General features: G+C 37.0%; 1 protein-coding gene across 5 annotated transcripts in view; it reads right to left on the bottom strand.

Annotated features, from left to right (window-relative positions):
- The window catches only part of LOC122145291 (endonuclease V-like), a 239,877-nt gene that overhangs the window by 46,455 nt on the left and 170,467 nt on the right, over positions 1-22,955 (bottom strand). For 3 of the 5 annotated variants that reach the window (XM_042758109.1, XM_042758114.1, XM_042758113.1), the window contains 2 exons: positions 12,644-12,712; positions 2,081-2,209 (listed from right to left, as the gene is read on the bottom strand). In XM_042758109.1, the coding sequence (XP_042614043.1) occupies positions 2,081-2,209; positions 12,644-12,712 (198 nt within the window). Of the gene's footprint in view, positions 1-1,278; positions 1,350-2,080; positions 2,210-12,643; positions 12,713-22,955 lie in introns of those variants that run through there. The other 2 variants (XM_042758110.1, XM_042758111.1) reach the window with 2 other exon arrangements.

Below are 22,955 nucleotides of genomic sequence, written 5' to 3'. Positions count from 1 at the left end.
CTAACCAAGCCTGCATTTATTTGATCCAAAGTACAGCAAAAACATTACTATTTTTTTTAAATATTTTACTATTTAAAAAAAACTGTTTTGTATTTGAAAATAATGTAATTTATTCCTGTGATCAAAGCTGAATTTTTGCATCACTACTCCAGTCTTCAGTGTTCCATGATCATTCAGTGATGCACTTTATTATCAGCTATGCATCTTCGGGTAATTGCTAACAACTGTTTAAATTTTCATTTAGGACTGTGGCTGCATCACCGGCATCTTGTACAAGAAAGGCATGTGTGAGTCGTTCAATTTGAGTTCGCTAGAAAATCATACTGAGTAAGTGGACAGTATAGTAATTGTACTTTTATTATGCCTTGACTATATGGTAACATTATTTGTGGTTGATAGTGTTTAAAATGTAGTTTCTTTGTTATTGGCATTCTGTTTTCTCATGAAGTATGAATACTATACTAAGGTACTGTTGGGAAAAAATGCTAACAATTGTGTTTATAAAATTCTTTTAGGACTGTATACACCAATCTTTGCTTCACCTGCATCTTACACAGGAAGGGGATGCTCGTTCATCATTTTTCAACTCCATTCAGAATCTCAGAATAAGTATGCATTCACTATTTTTCAGATATCACTTTTATTTGATTTATTTGCTGTATGGTAAAATATGTTTGCTATGTGGTAATTGTGTTCTTTGTTTTAGGTAAATTAGTACTAGTATCAGTGAACATCACAATAATATTAATAATGTAGTTTGTGTAAATGGCATGCTTTTTTATTTCAGATGTGAGAATAACAGTGTTAAAGAACCTGTTGCAAAAAGAGCCAAAGCAAAGCAGCCCACTCGGTCATGGAAAACAGAGACTAAAGTTGACATGTTCCATTGGCTCTGAGATTCCTGCCCGCACATGAACCTGGACCACAGCTAAGACCATGTGAAGCACACACTCCCATGAGTCTCTTCAAAATGTTCTTTAAATTTCCTGCCGCTGTCTTGGATAATTTGGATTTTGCACCCATGACGTCTTGACTCTGTCTGTTTTTTTTTTCTCCTGATAAACTGTTTAACTGCACTCGCAAGTGAATCTCAAGTTATTTTATGTGATAATTATATATATATATATATATATATATATATATATATATATATATATATATATATATATATTCTAAATAAACTACAAACAAAAAATATATACATTTATTTGTTACTCTCATTCTTTCTTGTAGCAATTCCTTCTCAGTCACATACCTGACTGAAAAGCTCATTCTGCAGCTCATTATGTGTGCCTTTGTCTTCTCAGGTGTGAATCACAGCATTATGCATGATCATTCACGCCTCCTAGCTTTTATACACAAAAAAGTGTCTTAGAACATTTAAATCAAGATATTGTTTTCTGTGAATGAATAAGTTGATTTTCACATCACGTTGAAGCAAAAAACTCTAGGCTTTAACATCCAGTTCTCAAATGTCTTGTGAACAAATGTTCTGTATGTGTTTTATTGTTTTATTTCAGTGACTTTAAAATTTTAGTTTTTAACTAAGCACCTATAAACATTGTTTTCTCAAAAACACAATCACGTACATACAGGTGCATCTCAATAAATTAGTTTAATTTATTTCAGTAATTCAACTCAAATTGTGAAACTCGTGTATTAAATAAATCCAATGCACACAGACTGAAGTAGTTTAAGTCTTTGGTTGTTTTAATTGTGATGATTTTGGCTTTGGAAATTTTGGAATTTATTTAATACACAAGTTTCACAATTTGAGTTGAATTACTGAAATTAACTTTTCCACGACATTCTAATTTATTGAGATGCACCTGTACATGCTACATATTAGTGTAGACCAGTTTGTGCTGATTACAGTGTTATTAAACTTTAGCAATTCAAATGTTTATGAGCAACTGAAAAAAGCATAAATTTCAGGGCATGTGAAAACTCCTCCAGGGCCCCAAAACACTCTCGGACCCCAGAGGGTTAAAGCATCAGAAGTCGTATGAGAACAAATTATTAGTCTGCATTTTATGTAATTTTGGTTAATGCATGCTGTAGAGACATTAAGTTTGTGTACCTGTCGTATTGGTTCAGGTACTCTGTAGAGGCAGCAAGTGTGTGTGAGTCTGACTGCTGTATCCAGAGTGATTCGATGACCGACAGAAACATACACAGGTTTAATACTGCTATGGGAACTGCGGAGAGCCTGAAGAAACACAACAAAAACACAGATGAATTCACTTAAACATTTACTTCCAAACAAACAATCTACCCTAAATTTAATAAATGAAAACATCTACATCAACAACTCATGAATACATATATATTAAATCTAAATTAATTTAATACCTCATTCTAAATTACAGGAAAACATATCACATGACCAAAAAATATCTATGTGTGTGTGTGTGTATATATATATATATTTATATATATATACAGGTCCTTCTAAAAAATTAGCATATTGATAAAAAGTTCATTATTTTCCATAATGTAATGATAAAATTTAAACTTTCATATATTTTAGATTCATTGCACACCAACTGAAATATTTCAGGTCTTTTATTGTTTTAATACTGATGATTTTGGCATACAGCTCATGAACACCCAAAATTCCTATCTCAAAAATTAGCATATTTCATCCGACCAATAAAAGAAAAGTGTTTTTAATACAAAAAACGTAAACCTTCAAATAATTATGTTCAGTTATGCACTCAATACTTGGTCGGGAATCCTTTTGCAGAAATGACTGCTTCAATGCGGCGTGGCATGGAGGCAATCAGCCTGTGGCACTGCTGAGGTGTTATGGAGGCCCAGGATGCTTCGATAGCGGCCTTAAGCTCATCCAGAGTGTTGGGTCTTGCGTCTCTCAACTTTCTCTTCACAATATCCCACAGATTCTCTATGGGGTCAGGAGAGTCAGGAGAGTTGGCAGGCCAATTGAGCACAGTAATACCATGGTCAGTAAACCATTTACCAGTGGTTTTGGCACTGTGAGCAGTTGCCAGGTCGTGCTGAAAAAAAGGAAATCTTCATCTCCATAAAGCTTTTCAGCAGATGGAAGCATGAAGTGCTCCAAAAATCTCCTGATAGCTAGCTGCATTGACCCTGCACTTGATAAAAACACAGTGGACCAACACCAGCAGCTGACATGGCACCCCAGACCATCACTGACTGTGGGTACTTGACACTGGACTTCAGGCATTTTGGCATTTCCTTCTCCCCAGTCTTCCTCCAGACTCTGGCACCTTGATTTCCGAATGACATGCAAAAATTTGCTTTCATCCGAAAAAAGTACTTTGGACCACTGAGCAACAGTCCAGTGCTGCTTCTCTGTAGCCCATTTCCTGCACACGCCTGTGCAAGGTGGCTCTGGATGTTTCTACTCCAGACTCAGTCCACTGCTTCCGCAGGTCCCCCAAGGTCTGGAATCGGTCCTTCTCCACAATCTTCCTCAGGGTCCGGTCACCTCTTCTCGTTGTGCAGCGTTTTTTGCCACACTTTTCCTTCCCACAGACTTCCCACTGAGGTGCCTTGATACAGCATTTTGGGAACAGCCTATTCGTTCAGAAATTTCTTTCTGTGTCTTACCCTCTCGCTTGAGGGTGTCAATGATGGCCTTCTGGACAGCAGTCAGGTCGGCAGTCTTACCCATGATTGCGGTTTTAAGTAATGAACCAGGCTGGGTTAGGTTGATTAGGTGATTAGGTTAATAGCTCGTTTAGAGAACCTTTTCATGATATACTAATTTTTTGAGATAGGAATTTTGGGTTTTCATGAGCTGTATGCCAAAATCATCAGTATTAAAACAATAAAAAGACCTGAAATATTTCAGTTGGTGTGCAATGAATCTAAAATATATGAAAGTTTAATTTTTATCATTACATTATGGAAAATAATGAACTTTTTCACAATATGCTAATTTTTTGAGAAGGACCTGTATATATATATTAGTAGTTCTGAATTTGCTAATTTTTTGAGAAGGACCTGTATATATATATTAGTTAATTAGTACATAGTACATGGGTGTAATCTATTCTCGTTTGCAGTCCGCTACTGATCCGCGGCTGTTTAGTCCATAAACACAACATTTGTTCATTATTCTATATTTCAAACCATGTAAAAAAACAAAAAAAAAATTTACTTCTAGGTTTGTATAATAAGCTGCTCAAGCAAGCGGCAAATATTTAAACAACAATTAGCCTACTTTTCTTGTTGGGATATCGCAAATATTTAAAATTAAAGCACCGCTGACTCTCGTGCCTTTTGCATTTAAATCTTTATTACAAGCAATCGCACGGTTCTTAATGAACTTTGTTTTTCTGCTTCCATAAAAGTGCATAGGCCTATATCATGTTGCCTCGTTTATCTAAAGGTGCTCTTTTTCTTGTTTTAAACCTAGCCAAAACCCATGTGTTGCGTGTGAAACACAGTAGGCTTTAATTAGTATACATTTATTGTGAAATTACTGCATTTCTGTGTCAATCCATGTTAATTTTTACCGCAAATAATGCGCTGTCATTTTAATTCAGCGCATGCAGCACAGCAAAAATAGACTGTTCGTAAACGATTGTTGCACTGCTGCAGACGCACCGCTCCTGGAATGCACTGACGGACTGCAACCGCGCGTGAACGCTAGAATCCGTTAACATGGGTGCATAAAAAAAAAAAAAATTGCAACGCATACGCACTGCACACGGAGTATGTGTGATACAGGCGTAAGGTTGTTTGCAACTTGTGCAATGCGGAATTAGTTTACTGTAGGAGTTCTTCCAGTCTCAAGTACCACCTAAACGCAAAGCATCCCTTAGCTAATGCGGAAGATGCCGGGCCAAGCAATGTAGCGCAGGGGAAGAGTCGTCGTCAAACTACTAACAAGTACATCTTATTGAACATAATTTGAATGCCTTCGGCAGAATTAAAATGAGGCATTTTAATCTAGATTAATCTAGATTAATTCCAAGATTACAGTGAGATTAATCTAAATAAAAAAAAATTAATCTATGCCCACCACTAATATATATATATATATATATATATAAATATATATATATATATATATATATATATATATTAATTTGATACCATTTAGCACATCATAGGTTCATAAATAATAAAACTCAAAATATTTGTGTGTGTATTTTGTTGGTATCCTTGGCAAATATGAACAAATGCACCTTTCAAAATAAAAAAGTGGGGAAAAATCACATTATGAAATAAATATATTTCTCTAATACACAGTGACCACAATTACTGGTACCCTTCTTATGAGTATATTTCTCAAGTATATTCACATTTATATTATCAGTTTTTAGCACACTAGGGTGACTAGAAGCTCCCATTTCCACAATTAGAGCAATAATTAAGAATTTCCAATGAACAGAAAATGTTACAAATCTGCCAGGAAGAGGACGTTATTGTCAAGTAACCGTGTTAATGAACACACACGAAACACGAAGACAACAATTATGACGAAGATGACATCAAGTCAAGTCACCTTTATTTGTATAGCGCTTTATACAATATTGATTGTGTCAAAGCAGCTTTACAGTGTCAAACAGGAAAAAAAAAATTGTCAATAATGCCAGAGGACAATAACAAAGAGTCATTTTTCAGTTAAATTCAGTTCATTGATGATTCAAAATAATGAAGAAACCAAACCATGACAATTAACTAGACAGAGAAAATGTTGCAAACAAAGTCCAAACAATATGATGTTGTGACAGATCGCCCACCTCCTGGAAGGCGTGAACTCGCGCCGCAGAGGGAGGAGGGTTAGGAGAATGGCGGAGGGCTGGTAGAAAGTGATGGTGAAGTGCAGGTGGCCGGATGATCGGGAGGAAACTGGAAGAGGTTCTGGAAGAGGATGGAAAATCAAGGAGGACGCAGGAGGGACCAGGAACAGGAGGAGCCAGGCGAGACCCAGGCTGCAGCATAGATGGCGGCTCACGGTGAAGCCGATGGAGGGAGGAGCCATGGTGGAGGAAGGGCTGACGACACCAGGGGGCCGACTGATGGAGGCAGAGAAGATGGAAGAGGAGCCCAGGGCAGAGACAGAGAGGCGCAGAGATGGAAAGCTGCAGAGCCAGGGCAACACTGAGGATCACGAGGGCCAGGGCGGAGCCCATGGCTCTGGCGACTGTGGCGAAGGAGGGGACTCGGAAGACCACGGTGGAGCCGGAGCGACAGAGAACCATGGTGGAGTCAGAGAGAGGGAGGAGCCAAGCGGAGTCAGAGGGAGGAAGGGATGAGGTGAAGCCAGAAGAGTGTAGTCCCGAGGCGAAGACAGGTGAGGAGCAAGAGTGACGAGGGAGCCCAGCAGAGCAGGTGGACTGATGGGCCACAGTGTAGACGAGTGAGCAAAGATCCAAGGTGGATCGACGGGCCAAGGTGGAGTCCGGGGCTCGGAAGTTGGAGGGGGAGACTGGGGATCCTCCAACCCCAATTTAGCTGGATACTGGATGTCCTGCAGTAAATCCACACAAGATAACTCACACTGAGGATGACCTGAGGGACAGACAGGAACCAGTGGAGGCGGGGATGAGGAAAAATGGTAGATAGAGAGGAGGTGGGAGAGGGAGGCTGGGCGGGAAATTTAGTTCAGGCTGAATGTTTAGGGACAACCTCCTTAGTTGTTTCTGGGAATACAGGAAGTCCTGGGGTGGACTACTCGGGAGGAGTAATGGCAGTGTGTGTGGCCCACACACACAACATGGCAACTCCCATTACCGGAAGAACCAGTGACAGGGGAACAACCTCCATGGTTGTTATAGGACAAACAGATAATTCAGGTACAACCTCAGTGAGGCTCAAGCTCTGGGGCGATGATCGTATCTGTTGCTCTCCTAGGTGACGGCTCGTAGATTGCGGTGGGTTCTGGCTCTCTGTTTTGTGGTGGGCTATGGCTTTGGTTCCGCACAGCGAGGTGATGGTTGGCTGGGCTTTGGGTCCGGAGTGGGGCTGGTGAAATCCTCATCAATGGGGTCGAATGACAGGACTGTCCATAATGGAAAACAAAAAACACTGACAAAAATGGGAAAATTAAATGGAGTAACAGATGTATTTGTCTTACTATATCTTTTGGTTGGGTTATCTGTCATGTAACCGTGTCGATGAACACACACGAAGATAAAGATGACGATAAGCAGTCTTTAATAAATCCACATAAAGGTAAATCCATGCAAAGAGAAGGCAGGAGACACACATAACATTGACAATACCCGACCACTTCGAACTGAAAAGACAGAAAACTTAAATATACAAACCAAACTAGGATAATAAATAAGACACATCTGAACATAATTAAGAACTCAAATCAAAAACCATGACAATTAACTAGACAGAGAGAAAACAGTGCGAGCAAAGTTTTTTATACAGTTATACTGTCTTAACACAAGACGAGGAGGATATATTATTGCATATTCAGGTGTCAGACACTACTGGAACTTCAAATGGGACTGGGTTCTATGTTCTCATGAAACAAAAAAAAAAAAAATAGAAAAAAAAATGTTTAGCAGCAAACACTCAATATGGGTTTGGTGCACAGGGATTTAAAAAGTACCCCATGCATACAATTAAATATATACTGCCATATTTTTTTTGTTGTGGGCCTATTTTTCTGCCGGAGTACCTGGACATCTTGTTCAGATACATGGCATCAAGGTTTCTAGCAAATACTTACAGATTAAAAAATCTTACAATGGACCGTGGCTGGATCTTCCGTCAGGACATTGATCATAAAACAAATATCAAAATCAAAACAAAAAGCTTCATTGAGTACAAAACAAAGCTTCTGCCATGGCCATCCCAGTTCCCTGACCTGAACCCTATTCTAAATGAGTTGGGGTGAAGTGATCGGAGAACCACCAACATGGACCTGGGAATCTGAAGGATCTGGAGTGAATCTGTATGAAGGAATAATCTCTGATCTCTTTTCAGGTGTTCTCCAACCTCATCAGGCATTATAGGAGAAGACTCAGCACTGTTATCTTGGCAAATGATGTTGCAAAAAGTATTGAATTCAAGGATACAATTAATTGCTGTCAAACATGTATTACAAGAAAAAAAATTAACCATTTCTATCATAATGAGATTCTCCCCCATTTTAAATTCTTATTCTTAAATTCTTATACTTCAATTAATTTTTGTAAATGTAAAAAATAAAAGTTCAAAATGATGATCAACACAGTTTTTTCACAGTTTCTTTGCTCATATTTACCAAGGGTACCAACAATTTTGACCATGACAGTTTACCCAACACCCAGTATCAGGTGTCTGGGTATATATATATATATATATATATATATATATACAAACCCAATTCCAAAAAAGAAAAAAGTTGGGACACTGTACAAATTGTGAATAAAAACAGAATGATGTGGAAGTTTCAAATTTCAATATTTTATTCAGAATAACAACATAGATGACATATCAAATGTTTAAACTGAGAAAATGTATCGTTTTAAGGGAAAAATAAGTTGATTTTAAATTTCATGGCATCAACACATCTCAGGAAAAGTTGGGACAAGGCCATGTTTACCACTGTGTGGCATCCCCTCTTCTTTTTATAACAGTCTGCAAACGTCTGGGGACAGAGGAGACAAGTTGCTCAGGTTTAGGAATAGGAATGTTGTCCCATTCTTGCCTAATACAGGCTTCTAGTTGCTCAACTGTCTTAGGTCTTCTTTATCGCATCTTCCTCTTTATGATGCGCCAAATGTTTTCTATGTGTGAAAGATCTGGACTGCAGGCTGGCCATTTCAGTACCCAGAAACTTCTTCTATGCAGCCATGATGTTGTAATTGATGCAGTATGTGATCTGGCATTGTCATGTTGGAAAATGCAAGGTCTTCCCTGAAAGAGACGACGTCTGGATGGGAGCATATGTTGTTCTAGAAGTTGGATATACCTTTCAGCATTGATGGTGCCTTTCCAGATGTGTAAGCAGCCGATGCCACATGCACTCATGCAACCCCATACCATCAGAGATGCAGGCTTCTGAACTGAGCGCTGATAACAACTTGGGTTGTCCTTGTCCTCTTTAGTCCGGATGACATGGCGTCCCAGTTTTTCCAAAAAGAACTTCAAATTTTGATTTCTTCTGACCACATAACAGTTTTTCCACTTTGCCACAGTCAATTTTAAATGAGTCTTGGCCCAAAGAAAATGCCTGCGCTTCTGGATCATGTTTAGATATGGCTTCTTTTTTAACCTTTAGAGTTTTAGCTGGCAACTGTGAATGGCACGGTGGATTGTGTTCACCGACAATGTTTTCTGGAAGTATTCCTGAGCCCATGTTGTGATTTCCATTACAGTAGCATTCCTGTATGTGATGCAGTGCCGTCTAAGGGCCTTATCTATATTCTATTGTGAATAAAATATAAGTTTATGAGATTGTAAATTATTCCATTCCTTTTTTTACTCACAATTTGTACAGTGTCCAAACTTTTTTGAATCGGGTTTGTATATATATACATACATACATACATATATACATAGTATTCAGACCCCCTTAAATTTTTTACTCTTTGTTATATTGCAGCCATTTGCTAAAATCATTTAACACACAGCACCCCATATTGACAGAAAAACACAGAATTGTTGACATTTTTGCACATTTATTAAAAAAGAAAAACTGAAATATCACATGGTCCTAAGTATTCAGACTCTTTAGTCAGTATTTAGTAGAAGCACCCTTTTGATCTAATACAGCCATGAGTCTTTTTGGGAAAGATGCAACAAGTTTTTCACACCTGGATTTGGGGATCCTCTGGCATTTCTCCTTGCAGATCCTCTCCAGTTCTGTCAGGTTGGATGGTAAACGTTGGTGGACAGCCATTTTCAGGTCTCTCCAGAGATGCTCAATTGGGTTTATTGCAAGCATGGATGGCTATGAATTTTTTGTATTTAAATGAGAGCAAAACTGAGTTTGTGTTATTTACTCCTAGTGACTCAGCTGCTGTGGTTCCTGTTGACTTGGGTTGTCTAACCCGAGATATTAGCCCTGTGGTTACAAACCTGGGAGTCAAGTTGGATGGTCGGTTAAAACTTGATGCCCAGATTAGTGCAGTGGTGAAGACCAGCTTTTTTCAGCTGAGGCAAATAGTCAAAGTAAAACCGGTTTTATCTCGACATGATTTTGAAATTTTAATCCATGCTTTTATCACCACTCGTTTAGATTATTGTAATGCAGTTTACACTGGTATTAGCAAATCACTTATGTCACGATTACAACTAGTCCAAAATGTAGCTGCTCGTCTTTTAACTGGAACTCGAAAATTTGACCATATCTCACCCATCCTCCAATCCCTCCACTGGCTCCCTGTGCACTTTCCGCACTGATTTTAAAATTCTTTTGTTTGTTTTTTTAAATGTCTGCATGGCCTGGCCCCCCCAGTACCTGTCAGATCTGCTCGTGCCTTACACCCCACTTCGTTCGCTCCGGTCAGCTGGCCAGGCACTGCTGGTCGTCCCCAAGACTAAACGAAAATCCAGAGGTGACCGTGCGTTTGCCGTGGCAGCTCCGAGACTCTAGAATGAGCTGCCTTTGCACATCAGATTGATTGAGTCTCTTCTGTTTTTTAAATCCCATCTTAAGACTTATTTTATTTTCTTTGGCTTTTACCTCAGTTTGAGGGTTGACTTTCTAGTTTTGTATTACTGTCGCATTTATTGTTATGTTTATCTATTGTTTTATTATTTTTGTTGTGCTTCTGTTGTATATTGTTTATTTATAGACTGTGTTCAGCACTTTGGTCAACACTGTTGTTTTTTAGGTGCTTAATAAATAAAGGTGGATTGGATTGGATTGGGTTTAAGTCAGGGCTCTGGCTGGGCCATTCAGGAACAGTCACGGAGTTGTTGTGAAGCCACTCCTTCGTTATTTTAGCCGTGTGCTTAGGGTCATTGTCTTGTGTGAAGGTGAACCTTCGGCCCAGTCTGAGGTCCTGAACACTCTGGAGAAGGTTTTCGTCCAGGATATCCCTGTACTTGGTCGCATTCATCTTTCCATCGATTGCAACCAGTCGTCCTGTCCCTGATGCTGCCACCACCATGCTTCACTGTTGGGACTGTATTGGACAGGTGATAAGCAGTGCCTGGTTTTCTCCACACATACCACTTAGAATTAAGGCTTTCATGTGTCTTGCACTGAGGAGAGGCTTCCGTCCAGCCACTCTGCCATAAAGCCCCGACTGGTGGAGGGCTGCAGTGATGGTTGACTTTCTACAACTTTCTCCCATCTCCCGACTGCATCTCTGGAGCTCATCCACAGTGATCTTTGGGTTCTTCTTTACCTCTCTCACCAAGGCTCTTCTCCCCTGATAGCTCAGTTTGGCCGGACGGCCGGGCCAGCTCTAGGAAGGGTTCTGGTCGTCCCAAACATCTTCCATTTAAGGATTATGGAGGCCACTGTGCTCTTAGGAACCTTAAGTGCAGCAGAATTTTTTTTTTTTTAACCTTGGCCAGATCTGTGCCTTGCCACAATTCTGTCTCTGAGCTCTTCAGGCAGTTCCTTTGACCTCATGATTCTCATTTGCTCTGACATGTACTGTGAGCTGTAAAGTTTTATATAGACAGGTGTGTGACTCCTAATCAAGTCCAATCAGTATAATCAAACACAGCTGGACTCAAATGAAGGTGTAGAACCATCTCAAGGATGATCAGAAGAAATAGACAGCACCTGAGTTAAATATATGAGTGTCACAGCAAAGGGTCTGAATACTTAGGACCATGTGATATTTCAGTTTTTCTTTTTTAATAAATCTGCAAAAAGTCAACAATTCTGTGTTTTGTGTCAATATGGGGTGCTGTGTGTACATTAATGAGGGAAAAAAAATAACTTAAATGATTTTAGCAAATGGCTGCAATATAACAAAGAGTGTGAAAAATTTAAGGGGGTCTGAATACTTTTCCGTACTTTTACACACCACTGTGTGTGTGTGTGTTTTACACACCACTGTGTGTGTGTGTGTGTGTGTGTGTTATACACACACATACACATACCTGATACTGGGTGTTGCTGTTGACTTCATGCAACTGTGATATTATTGGACTAATGATGTGTAAATCTGACTTATTTTGTGGAATACAAAGGAGATGTTAGGCAGAATGACAGCCTCAGTAAAATTTGCTTTAACTTAATTTTTTTCTTCCATGTAATAGCAAGAATAGAATAATTAAAATACAAATAATAACAATAGAAAATTAATAAATGAAAACAACTTTTAAAGCACTATAGGAATCCAATGTATTGGGAAAAAGATGCAATGAAAGTGAATGGTGACTGAAGTGACTGTCAGCCCATGACATTTCCTTTTGTCATCCAATGAAGAAGTCTTTCTTCAGATTTGGAGCAACATGGCTGAGTAAACAATGTCAGAACTGCCACTTGCTATGAAAACTTGTTTATGGATTGGCTTCATAATGTCATGTCTAATGGAACACAACAAATTCAAGAACATTAAAAAAAGGTAGCAAAGCAAATATTTAATAACTACATTTCTTACTTTTCTTTAAAAGCAGAACCATAAAGGTTCTCAGGTAGGACAGGGATCGTCTGAAATGCTCCTACTTTCATTTTTTTTTAAATCAGTTGTAGCTAATTATTTATTTATTTTTTAGTTTCTCTCCCCCCACTCACCTTCCCTAGAACTCTCCCTGAGGTTGTAGCCAGTGGAAAACTATCCCCACTCTTCTGTAGGGCGTTGATCTGTGTGTGTGTGTGAGAGAGAGAGAGAGAGAGAGAGAGAGAAATAGAGAGATAATGAGTACAAGAGTTACAAGGAAGTTCATGATGAGCAGTCTGTTTGGAGCACTGTTCTTCTGTGAAGGTGAGTGGGTCAATCTGTCCCCATTGGACTGAACCTCTGACCCCCTCTGTTGTGCAATCTGAAAACCTGAATACTAGCTTAGCAAGATAACAATGTAAACAACCTGTCTATATGTTTGATACAGTAGAAGACATTTTAAAACAAACCTTTGAAACATACAATATGGGTACAGCTGCAGAGAAAATCCCCAGTAAGGTTAATTGTCAGTTGTCTGTTAGGGCTTCACGATAAATCAAAATAAAATGGAAATTAGCAATATGATTTAATGTGATTATCAGATTGGAAAATTGCACTTTAAATAAATATTTTGTCTGATGCCCTGGGTGTTTCAGAGTAAAGTGTGTATAGCGTTCATTTTTACATGTCCAGTTCATGTTTAGAGTGTTTTAATTGTCTCAGAGTGGCTCAGTTCATGGTAAAAGCGGCTTTACACAAACTTCATCTCTGCATGAGTTTAAGTGGATAATTACATGCCTTTAGGAAAGCAGGGTGGGCAAGGTTCACATTTATTTTCTGCATAATTTGCAACACTTTTATGGACAGAAAATTTGTAATGAGAAGCATTTATATACTGTCAACATTATATGTAATATGCTGTCAATACAGGAACATAAAGGACTCCCTACAGTTTTAAGCCTAAATAAAAACTTGATGGATTTAACACTATAAAGTGAAAAGTTTATGATAAATAATGACTATTATCATTGTTATTCTGTAGTATAAAATAAAAATAATTATGATTATTATTAAAACTGCAAGCAGCAATGAAAGGGCCCTTAAACCTCGGGCCACCGCCACCTGACTGCCTTAGGAAAACAGTGAATGATGGGCAATATGCATTTAGGCAGGTAAATACAGGAGGAAATCATCATTTATATGTGCCACTCCTCCTGCTGCCAGCAGGTTGAGCTATGACTGTAACAGAATATTGTCTTTTAGATGTGTTCAGACAAGGGGCCTCATTTATAAAACTTTACATAGAATTCATCCTAAAAGTGTACGTAGGCATGAAAGCTAGATTCTGCGTACGTACATAAGTTTTCAGATTTATAAAACCATTCGTATGTCAGAACCTGTGCAAAAATCATTTTATAAATCCCAGTCAGAGAAAGATTGTGCGTACGTGTATTTCCACCCTGTCTCCTCCTCAAAATCACCACATATGGAACTTACAACTCCTATAAATGCCATTTATGCCATACATTAATTGTTATTTCTAAAAATCATCCAATATCCTAGTTATGTTTTAGAATAAATATATTAAGATAAAAACAAAAATAAAAACTGTTTAAAATAGTTATCAGATAAATATTATAAGTAATAATAATAACTTTTATTAATAATAATAAAAGTTGATCTCATTCTTTAACACTGGCCAATTCAAATCAAACTAAATTCATGCAATTTTGCTGATATGGTAAATATCTTTTAGCTATTTTAAATGGAAACAGATAGGCCTGTTTATTGCAGTGTAAAATTATCTGACTCAGCGTGTCACTAACAAAGTATTTCAAAAAGGAAACATAAATCTTGACATTAAATAAAGAGAGGACTTCACACGACATCAACACCTCTGTGGCTGTGGTTGTACAGTAACATATTATCATTGGACCTATCGAACTGGATAATGGTCCGTTCGACCACTGAATCCAGTAGTGTCTGCCATAATATCGAAGTAAGTGTGCATCATTGATCACTGTTCTCACTTAAAAATATTTTCTTATAACATGAGATCTGCAGTTCAGTTTAAAGATGAATTATTGTGCACCTGTAGCACTCCTCACTGTCAATAAAAGAGGAAAAGTGATCAAGCGCATCACTACAAATATGCCTAAATTAAAATAATTTTGGTTTAAATTTTGCATAATGACTTTATGTAATTTCAGTCCTTATCTCCATATGAGAGTGGAATATTTAATGTAAATGTATATATCGACATAAAAACAGAGCTTAAAATAATTGTTTTTACTGAATTTTCTCACTCTGCGCAAATTTTCCAGTCAAGTTTGTTTTTATAAATCCCACCTTTTGCGTAGGAAGTGGCATACGCCTCTTTCAGGGTTGTTTTTGTGCGTACGCAATGGTTATAATTGAGGCCCCAGGACATTTATCAAACATGTAAAGTTTGAGTAAAAGTTCCTGTTGCCAGTAGGTGGTGGAATAATTGTAACTGAATACTGGCATGTAGATGTCTTTGGGTCAGGACACTTGGAAGATTGGGGAAGATTGGACATTTTATGTTTAAATTACAACAAATTTTAGCAGTTAGCTAAATGCTGATAGCATGGTTTAACATGTTACTAGCATGTTTAGCACTTGCTCCCTGGGAGATATCATCAGGAAACATGGTGTTAACTTTCACTGTTATGCTGATGACACTCAGCTCTATATAACTTGGCGGCCCGGCGAAACATACCAATTTGAAAAACTAACATAATGCATAGTTGATAAAAAAAAACTGGGTGACGAGTAATTTCTTACTGCTAAATTCTGAAAAAAAACAGAGGTGTTAATTTTCGGACCTAAAACCTCCACATATAATAACCTAGAACACTGTCTAAGATTTGATGGCTGCTATGTCAATTCTTCGTCATCAGTTAGGAACCTAGGTTTGATATTTGATAGCAATCTTTCCTTTGAAAGCCACATTTCTAGAATTTGTAAAACTGCATTTTTCCATCTCAGCGATATATCTACAGTAGGTGGACATCCAAAACGTCGTTTCTACCGCCGCTCGTACCGCCGCCGCGGTGTCTGCAAAGTGCATTTGCAGCTTTTGACCGCTGAGTGGCGCATAAGTTTTCGAACAAGCGCATCAAAGCACATTTTCGCAAATAGACGTCAGCTTTGCCTCACCGAAGTGTTATATTTGACTGCAGTCGGGGAAAATGAAAGAAAAAATATTTAATATTCACAGATGAAAGTTTAGTCCTTATGAAGATATGTGCGTTTCTTAGAACGAATTCAAGCAGGATAAATGTCAAGCCTATGAGCCTGTGCTTATATTTTCTCTACACCATAATTTAGATTATACACATTTAAATAGTGTGCAGTATTATTTATATAATATGAATTATGTGTTATATTATTAAAAAGAAAATGTGGTTTACTTTGCATCGGAGCATTAAAAGTGGTAGCCTATTGTGAGCTAGGCTTGCGTGTTTTATAAATTATTTTCTTTATTTATAAGGCACTGTATAATTTCGCTCCCATTATTTAGGCCTAATTAAAACAAGAAACGAATAAATTAAACCTGCACGATTTAACTAAATCATTGCAACTCTAAAGAATGGATGGATTAATACAACGTCATCACTTATCAACAAAGTGCACATGATGTAAAAAAAAAAAAGAGCTTCATTATTTGACAACTTCAGTGATTTTAAATGGAGTCTTCTTTGCTTGCTTTCATATAATTTAAGTAAAGTAAAAATAAATAAATAAAATAAATAAATAAATGTCAGCCGCATTTAAATGCATAATATAAAATGTATAATATTCCGTAAAATATCAGTGCAAGATTTGCTCTGCATGATGCTGAGTGCATGTGCAGCATTTATTCTTATTTGTCTACATATTTTATCTTCATTACAAATCTTGTTTGGTTTTATTTTGGATAATTACATGTAAAAAAAATTTTACTTTGTAATGCATATGCAAAATGTGAATTATTATTCATATTCAAGTGTTTGTGCAAAAATTATTAATGCGCATGCATGACAGGGAGGCGCCCTCTCGATCATGTGATTTTTTTCCTAATAATGAAATAACTGAAAATCTGGGTGTCTCACATACATGAGAAATATATCTACAGAAAGCTTGAAATGTCTTCTAAACGAATCAATTCAAAACGAAAGCATTATGTAATCTGTGAAGGTTGTATTTCTCTTTAAAGGCGCGTCCATGTGGAGAGAGTCAGCACTGTGAATTTCATCTTGCAGCCGACAAGAAAACATTTGTTTATTAATAAATAATTAAAATGTCTCCTTTTTCATAATTATTAGGCTACTTCTGCCTGTGCTTTGTGACAAACTTAATGCATATTCTTGAGCGTGGTGGAATATATTAAGGCTGGATTATAGTTGTAAATTTAATATAAACTTGCGAATAGTTGAATAATGACAAATGAACGACTATAGAAAAATCTTACGTGGGAAGCAGACCCATTAAATACCCTCTAGACATCTCTGTTAAAGTTTTTAAAGAATTTTATACGCGTTTGCATAAATTCCTCTTTCAGAACGGTCTGTAATGGAGAGATGCCTTAACACTGATTTTTCCTCTGAAACACAAAAACGAAAGTTGAAATAAAATTAATATTTTATGTTTTGAGAATGATTGGGCTCAAGCCTCCCCTGGGCGTTTGAGACACGCTGCCGAGCAGAGTATGAGCGGGGCGGTGTTATTCTGACTGGGGAGGAGCGGATTTTTTAAAAGTCGGAGCATCGTGGTTTTCACTCGCTCCAGCACCGCTCCATCACGAATACAATTCATGCCAACATCCCGTAATATAACTGCATATTTAGCAAGAATTCACATGATAAACATATTTAGCTATAGCTTGATACACATAATCTCTCTGATACGAAGATTTTAATGACGGCAATAGTCGAGCGGGATGTTACAGGCTAGTTCTCAAGGAATTTGTCTTCCTTTTGCTGATTATTTTCGGGCTGAAGCATGATTTAAAAAGATACAGCACATTCACACGTAATCGCTGTCGCAATAATGCATTCAAACAAATGTAATCTTACAGTAGGCTACTTCATCTGTATCTGATTTTGAATGAGCAGAAATCTGTAACAAATGCATCGATCTGTAGATAAAATAACTGACGAAAATGTAAACTGTTATTTTCATTACAAACAAAATTTGCGCAGCAGAAAGCAGCAATTATACCTTTTAATGCTGACAATTTTATTAGTTTGGCGTTTGGTAGGACAAAAAGTTTGCACACAATAGCCTATTCCCCTTTGAAACTCTCCTGTAATTTAAATCATTTATTTATTTATTTTTATTTTATTTTTATAAGCTATTATGAACATAACATTTCAACTTTAGCCACGGAGTGAAGGCGGAGCAGTGTTTCTGGTATCAATGAACCGCGGAGCTTAGTGATTATTAAATGCTAGGAGCGCGGAGGGAAATTGTTGCCGCTCCACTCTCACATACTCTGCTGCAGAGTGAGAGATGTTTCGCCCTATATGAACAAGGCCGTCCAGTGTAGACACGGTTAGACAGTGTGTGCTATATTTACAAATAATTGATATAAGAAATAAAAATTAAATACATAACCTAAACCAGCGGCATAACGAGATGAAAATATAAAATAGAAAATTGATTTAGGCCTACACTTGGTCTGTCCTCCGTCCATGACACTGACTCACTGCGGAGTTGCCAGTTTTAATCTGAACAGCTCTTAACGCCGAGTGGATGGTTAGATGCATGATGGGCTAGTATTAAAAAATAATATATTGTTATATTAACACTTGTTTTGAACAATTTCTTTGTCATTTGAATATTGATTTTAAGTAGGGAGGGAAAAAAAATCTATTTAAATTGTAAATTGGATTTTTTTGTAAAATAAAATCGGGGATTTTTTTTAGGCCATAGGCCTATGGCCCAGCCCTAATGCAACAGTTTTTTTTTTTTTTTTTTTTTAAGTTAAGGCAACTTCCTCTGAAATTAAGTTATAATAACTAATAAACTTTATTGCGCTATATAGTCAACATTTGAAGTGGATCAAATCTTTCTTTAAAGTTGTCCTAAAACCTGTTCTGCAAGTTTGAAACCCTCATAAGACTGTCCATATGAAAGAGCAAGAGATTCACACCTTTATCTCGACCCCCACAAGTTATACAGAACTACCCCCAGCCCCATCCAGCTGAACTGAACTCGGTCTGTTTTTTGGCTGTGAGGAACGGTGTGTTGTTACTGGGTTGAAACATGCCTGTACTCACAGCAGCCTTACTCTTTTTATTCATTATTTTCCCGCAGCCCATATTATTATTTTCACTAGACCAAAATAATAACAAATTATCAATTGATAATTTATCATTATTTTTGCCAAAATCATTGTTATTTGTTAACGTAGGCGTTTGCGGAAGGCTTTAAGACCAAGCGGAATCCTCCGTCAGCTGCTCCCGCTTCGCAGTGCGCGGGACTCGCGCAAACTGACCCAACATTTAGCAAGACAGGAAAACATTCAGTCTGCCTGAAGGAAGACGTATTTCATTGTAAGTTAATGCTGTTAAATAGAGAGTAAAAAAAAAAAAAACCTAGTGTAGGCTATTCTTAAACTTGGAGCTCGTTATATTTAAGTACAAATCCAAACACCAGACGCAACCTACACTCTCAGTGTTCTTTCACTGAAAAGTATGCATTTTATTTATTTATTCACAGGCTATATGGTTGGAAAAAGTAATATTTCAGTTGAAAACTTTAAGTGCCATTGTTTAAAAAAAAATGCATCATAGAAACGTTCATAGACCTTCAGTTGTCATCCTTTGAAATCCCATGCCATTTGTAATTTCACTGTATTTTCACCTCCTAAATTACTACCCCAATTCTACAATGGTAAAATTTATTCAGACCGATGGCATTTTTTATGACATTATTTATTTTTATTTTTATTTTAAGAATAGGCTAATTGTAGCCTGCATAAATGGATGAATCAAAACAAATATATCTTTTTAACTGCAGGCAGATATAGGCCTATATTATTGTACATTACAAATATTTGGATCGTCCCTTATTTTATTAAAGAATAAATACTTAGTTTTCTTCAAGAATAAACATTATAAATAAATAATAAAGAAAGAACCTCTATTAGCCCTTATTTGTAGGTTGTAGGAGATATGCGAGCGATTCATAGATTTAAAAAAGAAAAAAGTGGGTGCTTGGTTTTAGAAAACGAATACTCCTCGTAAAAAATGCTATGATGAAAAAGTCATGCTAACTTATTAATTCATAGAAATAATTTAAGCAATTAAAACCTTTTTTATACTAGATTCAACTTGAATTTCAATACTATTAAACTGACTTTAAAATCTCAAGGAGTTTTTAAGTTGAAACGGTAAAATGTCACAGTGCATGTTAAATAGCCTAAATGAACTTTGTATCTTATATAGTATCCGAAGACTTGATTGCATGTTAGCATAAAACTAACAATATATTTTTTTTTTTTTTTTTTTTAATGAACAATTCCTGTATAAAATGTGACAGCAACCTTTATATCAAACATTTTTGAAATGGTCCACAGCTGAGCAACGCGGGAGGCGGATCTGAAGTTATATTTGTTTTGTTCACGAAGTGAATGTGATGCACAAAGTCATTTTTAGATGCAATGAAAAAAATAAAGCTGGATAAAAACATACACGAAAACAAGCTAAAAAATAAATTACATTTGTGAGAGTTGCATTTTATTACATTCAGAAATAATAACGGCAGGCCTAATAATGCTATAGGCTAATGTACCAACAGGACATTTTTAGTGCCCTTCACTTTACAACAAATCCTTTAAATGTAAAAAAAAATTATCAGAACAGAACAAGAATTACAAATATATAATTCTAATGGATAAATATAATTGCAGCAGGCTATATAATAATATAGGCTTATAAACAACAACAAAAATAATAATAAAAATAATTTAAAGCGATACATAATGTAAGGTTGGGCTTATCTCTCTCATTCGGGACAAATCCAAACATGTTGCCCATTTGAAGCTAAACTCTTATTTATTAGGTAAAATAGGCTTTGGATTTCACACGTGTTTTAGTATAGACGGGAAAAAAATCATAATTAGCAAAAATATGCCAAAGTGGCCCGCTGCTTGCGCCGCATGGCTTGGTGAACGACTGCTGTTTCCAATGAATATGTGCGCGTGAGGCACCAGCGCGATCAAAGTCACAATTCACAATTATTGGTCACACAGTAAAGGCATAATTCAAAAATGCAAAGTGTTAGCAGTTTGAAAAATCAATAATTATAACAGAGTTAATAAGAATTATTTGTAAATGCTGGACCGTTCTCATTTCGCTCTGCAAATGGAACCTGAAGATTATTATTATTATTATTTTTTTAACCAAGAATGAACCGAAATTAAAAATTTTAATCCGTATTTATATATATATATATATATATATATATATATATATATATATATATATATATATATATATATATATATATATATAATGACTGTTTAAAAACAATAGCATGCATAAAAGCCTTTGTGTAACGGCCTTTCTTTAAAATTTTTGATGAGTAGACTGTAGCCTAAGACTATCCTATTTTTTAATGGGTTTTTAAGGATGTTATAATGTATATTATAATGTTATTTGTTGTTTAACGTCTTCCTTTCATTTTACAATTACATTCAGTTCGCAATCCGTCCCTTTGCGCCACCTGGCGGTAGTTTCGCGAATGATTTTAACACGAGACTGATTTGCAGTTGCAGTAATACACGCGGCGGTATTACCCATTTTGGATGTCTACCTACTGTAAATTACCACCTATGCTCTCAATGTCAAATGCAGAACATTTAATTCATGTGTTCATGGCATCAAGGTTAGATTGTTGTAATGCTTTACTGGGTGGTTGTTCTACACTCTTAATAAACAAACTCCAGCTGGTCCAAACTGAAGCAGCAAGAGTTCTTACTAGAAACAGGAAGTATGACCATATTAGCCCGATTCTGTCTACACTGCATTGGCTCCCTATTAAACATTGTATAGATTTTAAAATCCTGAGTGGTTTAGCACCTCAGTATTTGAACGAGCTCTTATTGCATTATAGTCCTCCATGTCTGCTGCGTTCTCAAAACTCTGGCAATTTGATAATACCTAGAATTTCAAAATGAACTGCGGGCGGCAGATCATTTTCCTATTTAGAGCCAAAACTCTGGAATAACCTACCTAACATTGTTTGGGAGGCAGACACACTCTGTCAGTTTAAATCTAGATTAAAGACCCATCTCTTTAAACTGGCATACACATAACACACTAACACATATATATTTTAATATTCAAATCCGTTAAAGGATTTTTAGGCTGCATTAATTAGGACAACCGGAACTGGGAACATTTCCAATAACACAAGATGTACTTGTTACATCGTTAGAAGAATGGCATCTATGCTAATATTAGTCAGTTTCTTTCTTTTTCTGAGGTCACCATAGCCACCAGATCCAGTCTATATCCAGATCAGATGGTCGCTGCAGTCACCCTGATCCAGTACGTATCCAGTCCCAGATGGTGAATCAGGACCTAGAGATGACCTCGACAGCCTTGAATGTCAGCGGAGACCAGGGAAACTAGATGTGCCCTAGAGACAGATCCCCAGTGAAGACCTTGTCTCCTAGACAGCCACCGGGACAAGACCACAGGAATCAGATGAGTCCTTTGCAGGGCACAATGTGACTTTGCTGCAGCTTCGAATTTAACTGCTGGTTTCGTCTGGCCAGAGGAGAACTGGTCCCCCACCAACTGAGCCAGGTTTCTCCCAAGGTTTTTTCTCCATTCTGTCACTGATGGAGTTTTGGTTCCTTGCTGCTGTCCCCTCTGGCTTGCTTAGTTGGGGACACTTAATAGCTAGTGAAATCGTAGACTTGATTGCACAGATACTATTTAAACTGAACTGAGCTGGATGATGACATCACTGAATTCAATGATGAACTGCCTTTAACTGAAAATTGAGTGTTAACTATTGTCATTTAGCATTATTGACACACTATTTTCCTATTTAATACTGTAAAGTGCTTTGACACAATCTGTATTATTAAAAGCACTATATAAATAAAGGTGACTTGACAGGCATATTTTAATATGTTGCTGGGATGGCATTACAGTGTAAAATATGTCACTTCCTGTTGCCTGGAGATGGTGCAATGACTGTTACTCAATATTGGCGTGTAGTTGTCTTCAGGCCAGGACTCTTATCAAGCATTTAAGTTTGGGGGAGATTGGACATTGTATGTCTGAGTTACAACAGCTTCCTGTTTAATGGTGAAACACTGAACTTTGTCAGGCTGCCATAGACACATCCTTCAATGTAAACTCAAAATCTTAACATCTTGAAGACCTTTAGATTGGACCAAATAAGATGTTAATCTCTAGGAGA

The sequence above is a fragment of the Cyprinus carpio genome, chromosome A6 (genome assembly GCF_018340385.1).
Source record: "Cyprinus carpio isolate SPL01 chromosome A6, ASM1834038v1, whole genome shotgun sequence".
NCBI classification, from domain to species: domain Eukaryota; kingdom Metazoa; phylum Chordata; class Actinopteri; order Cypriniformes; family Cyprinidae; genus Cyprinus; species Cyprinus carpio.
The sequence above is the reverse complement of the archived record's forward strand: the minus strand, read 5'-3'. Positions and strand labels throughout refer to the sequence as shown.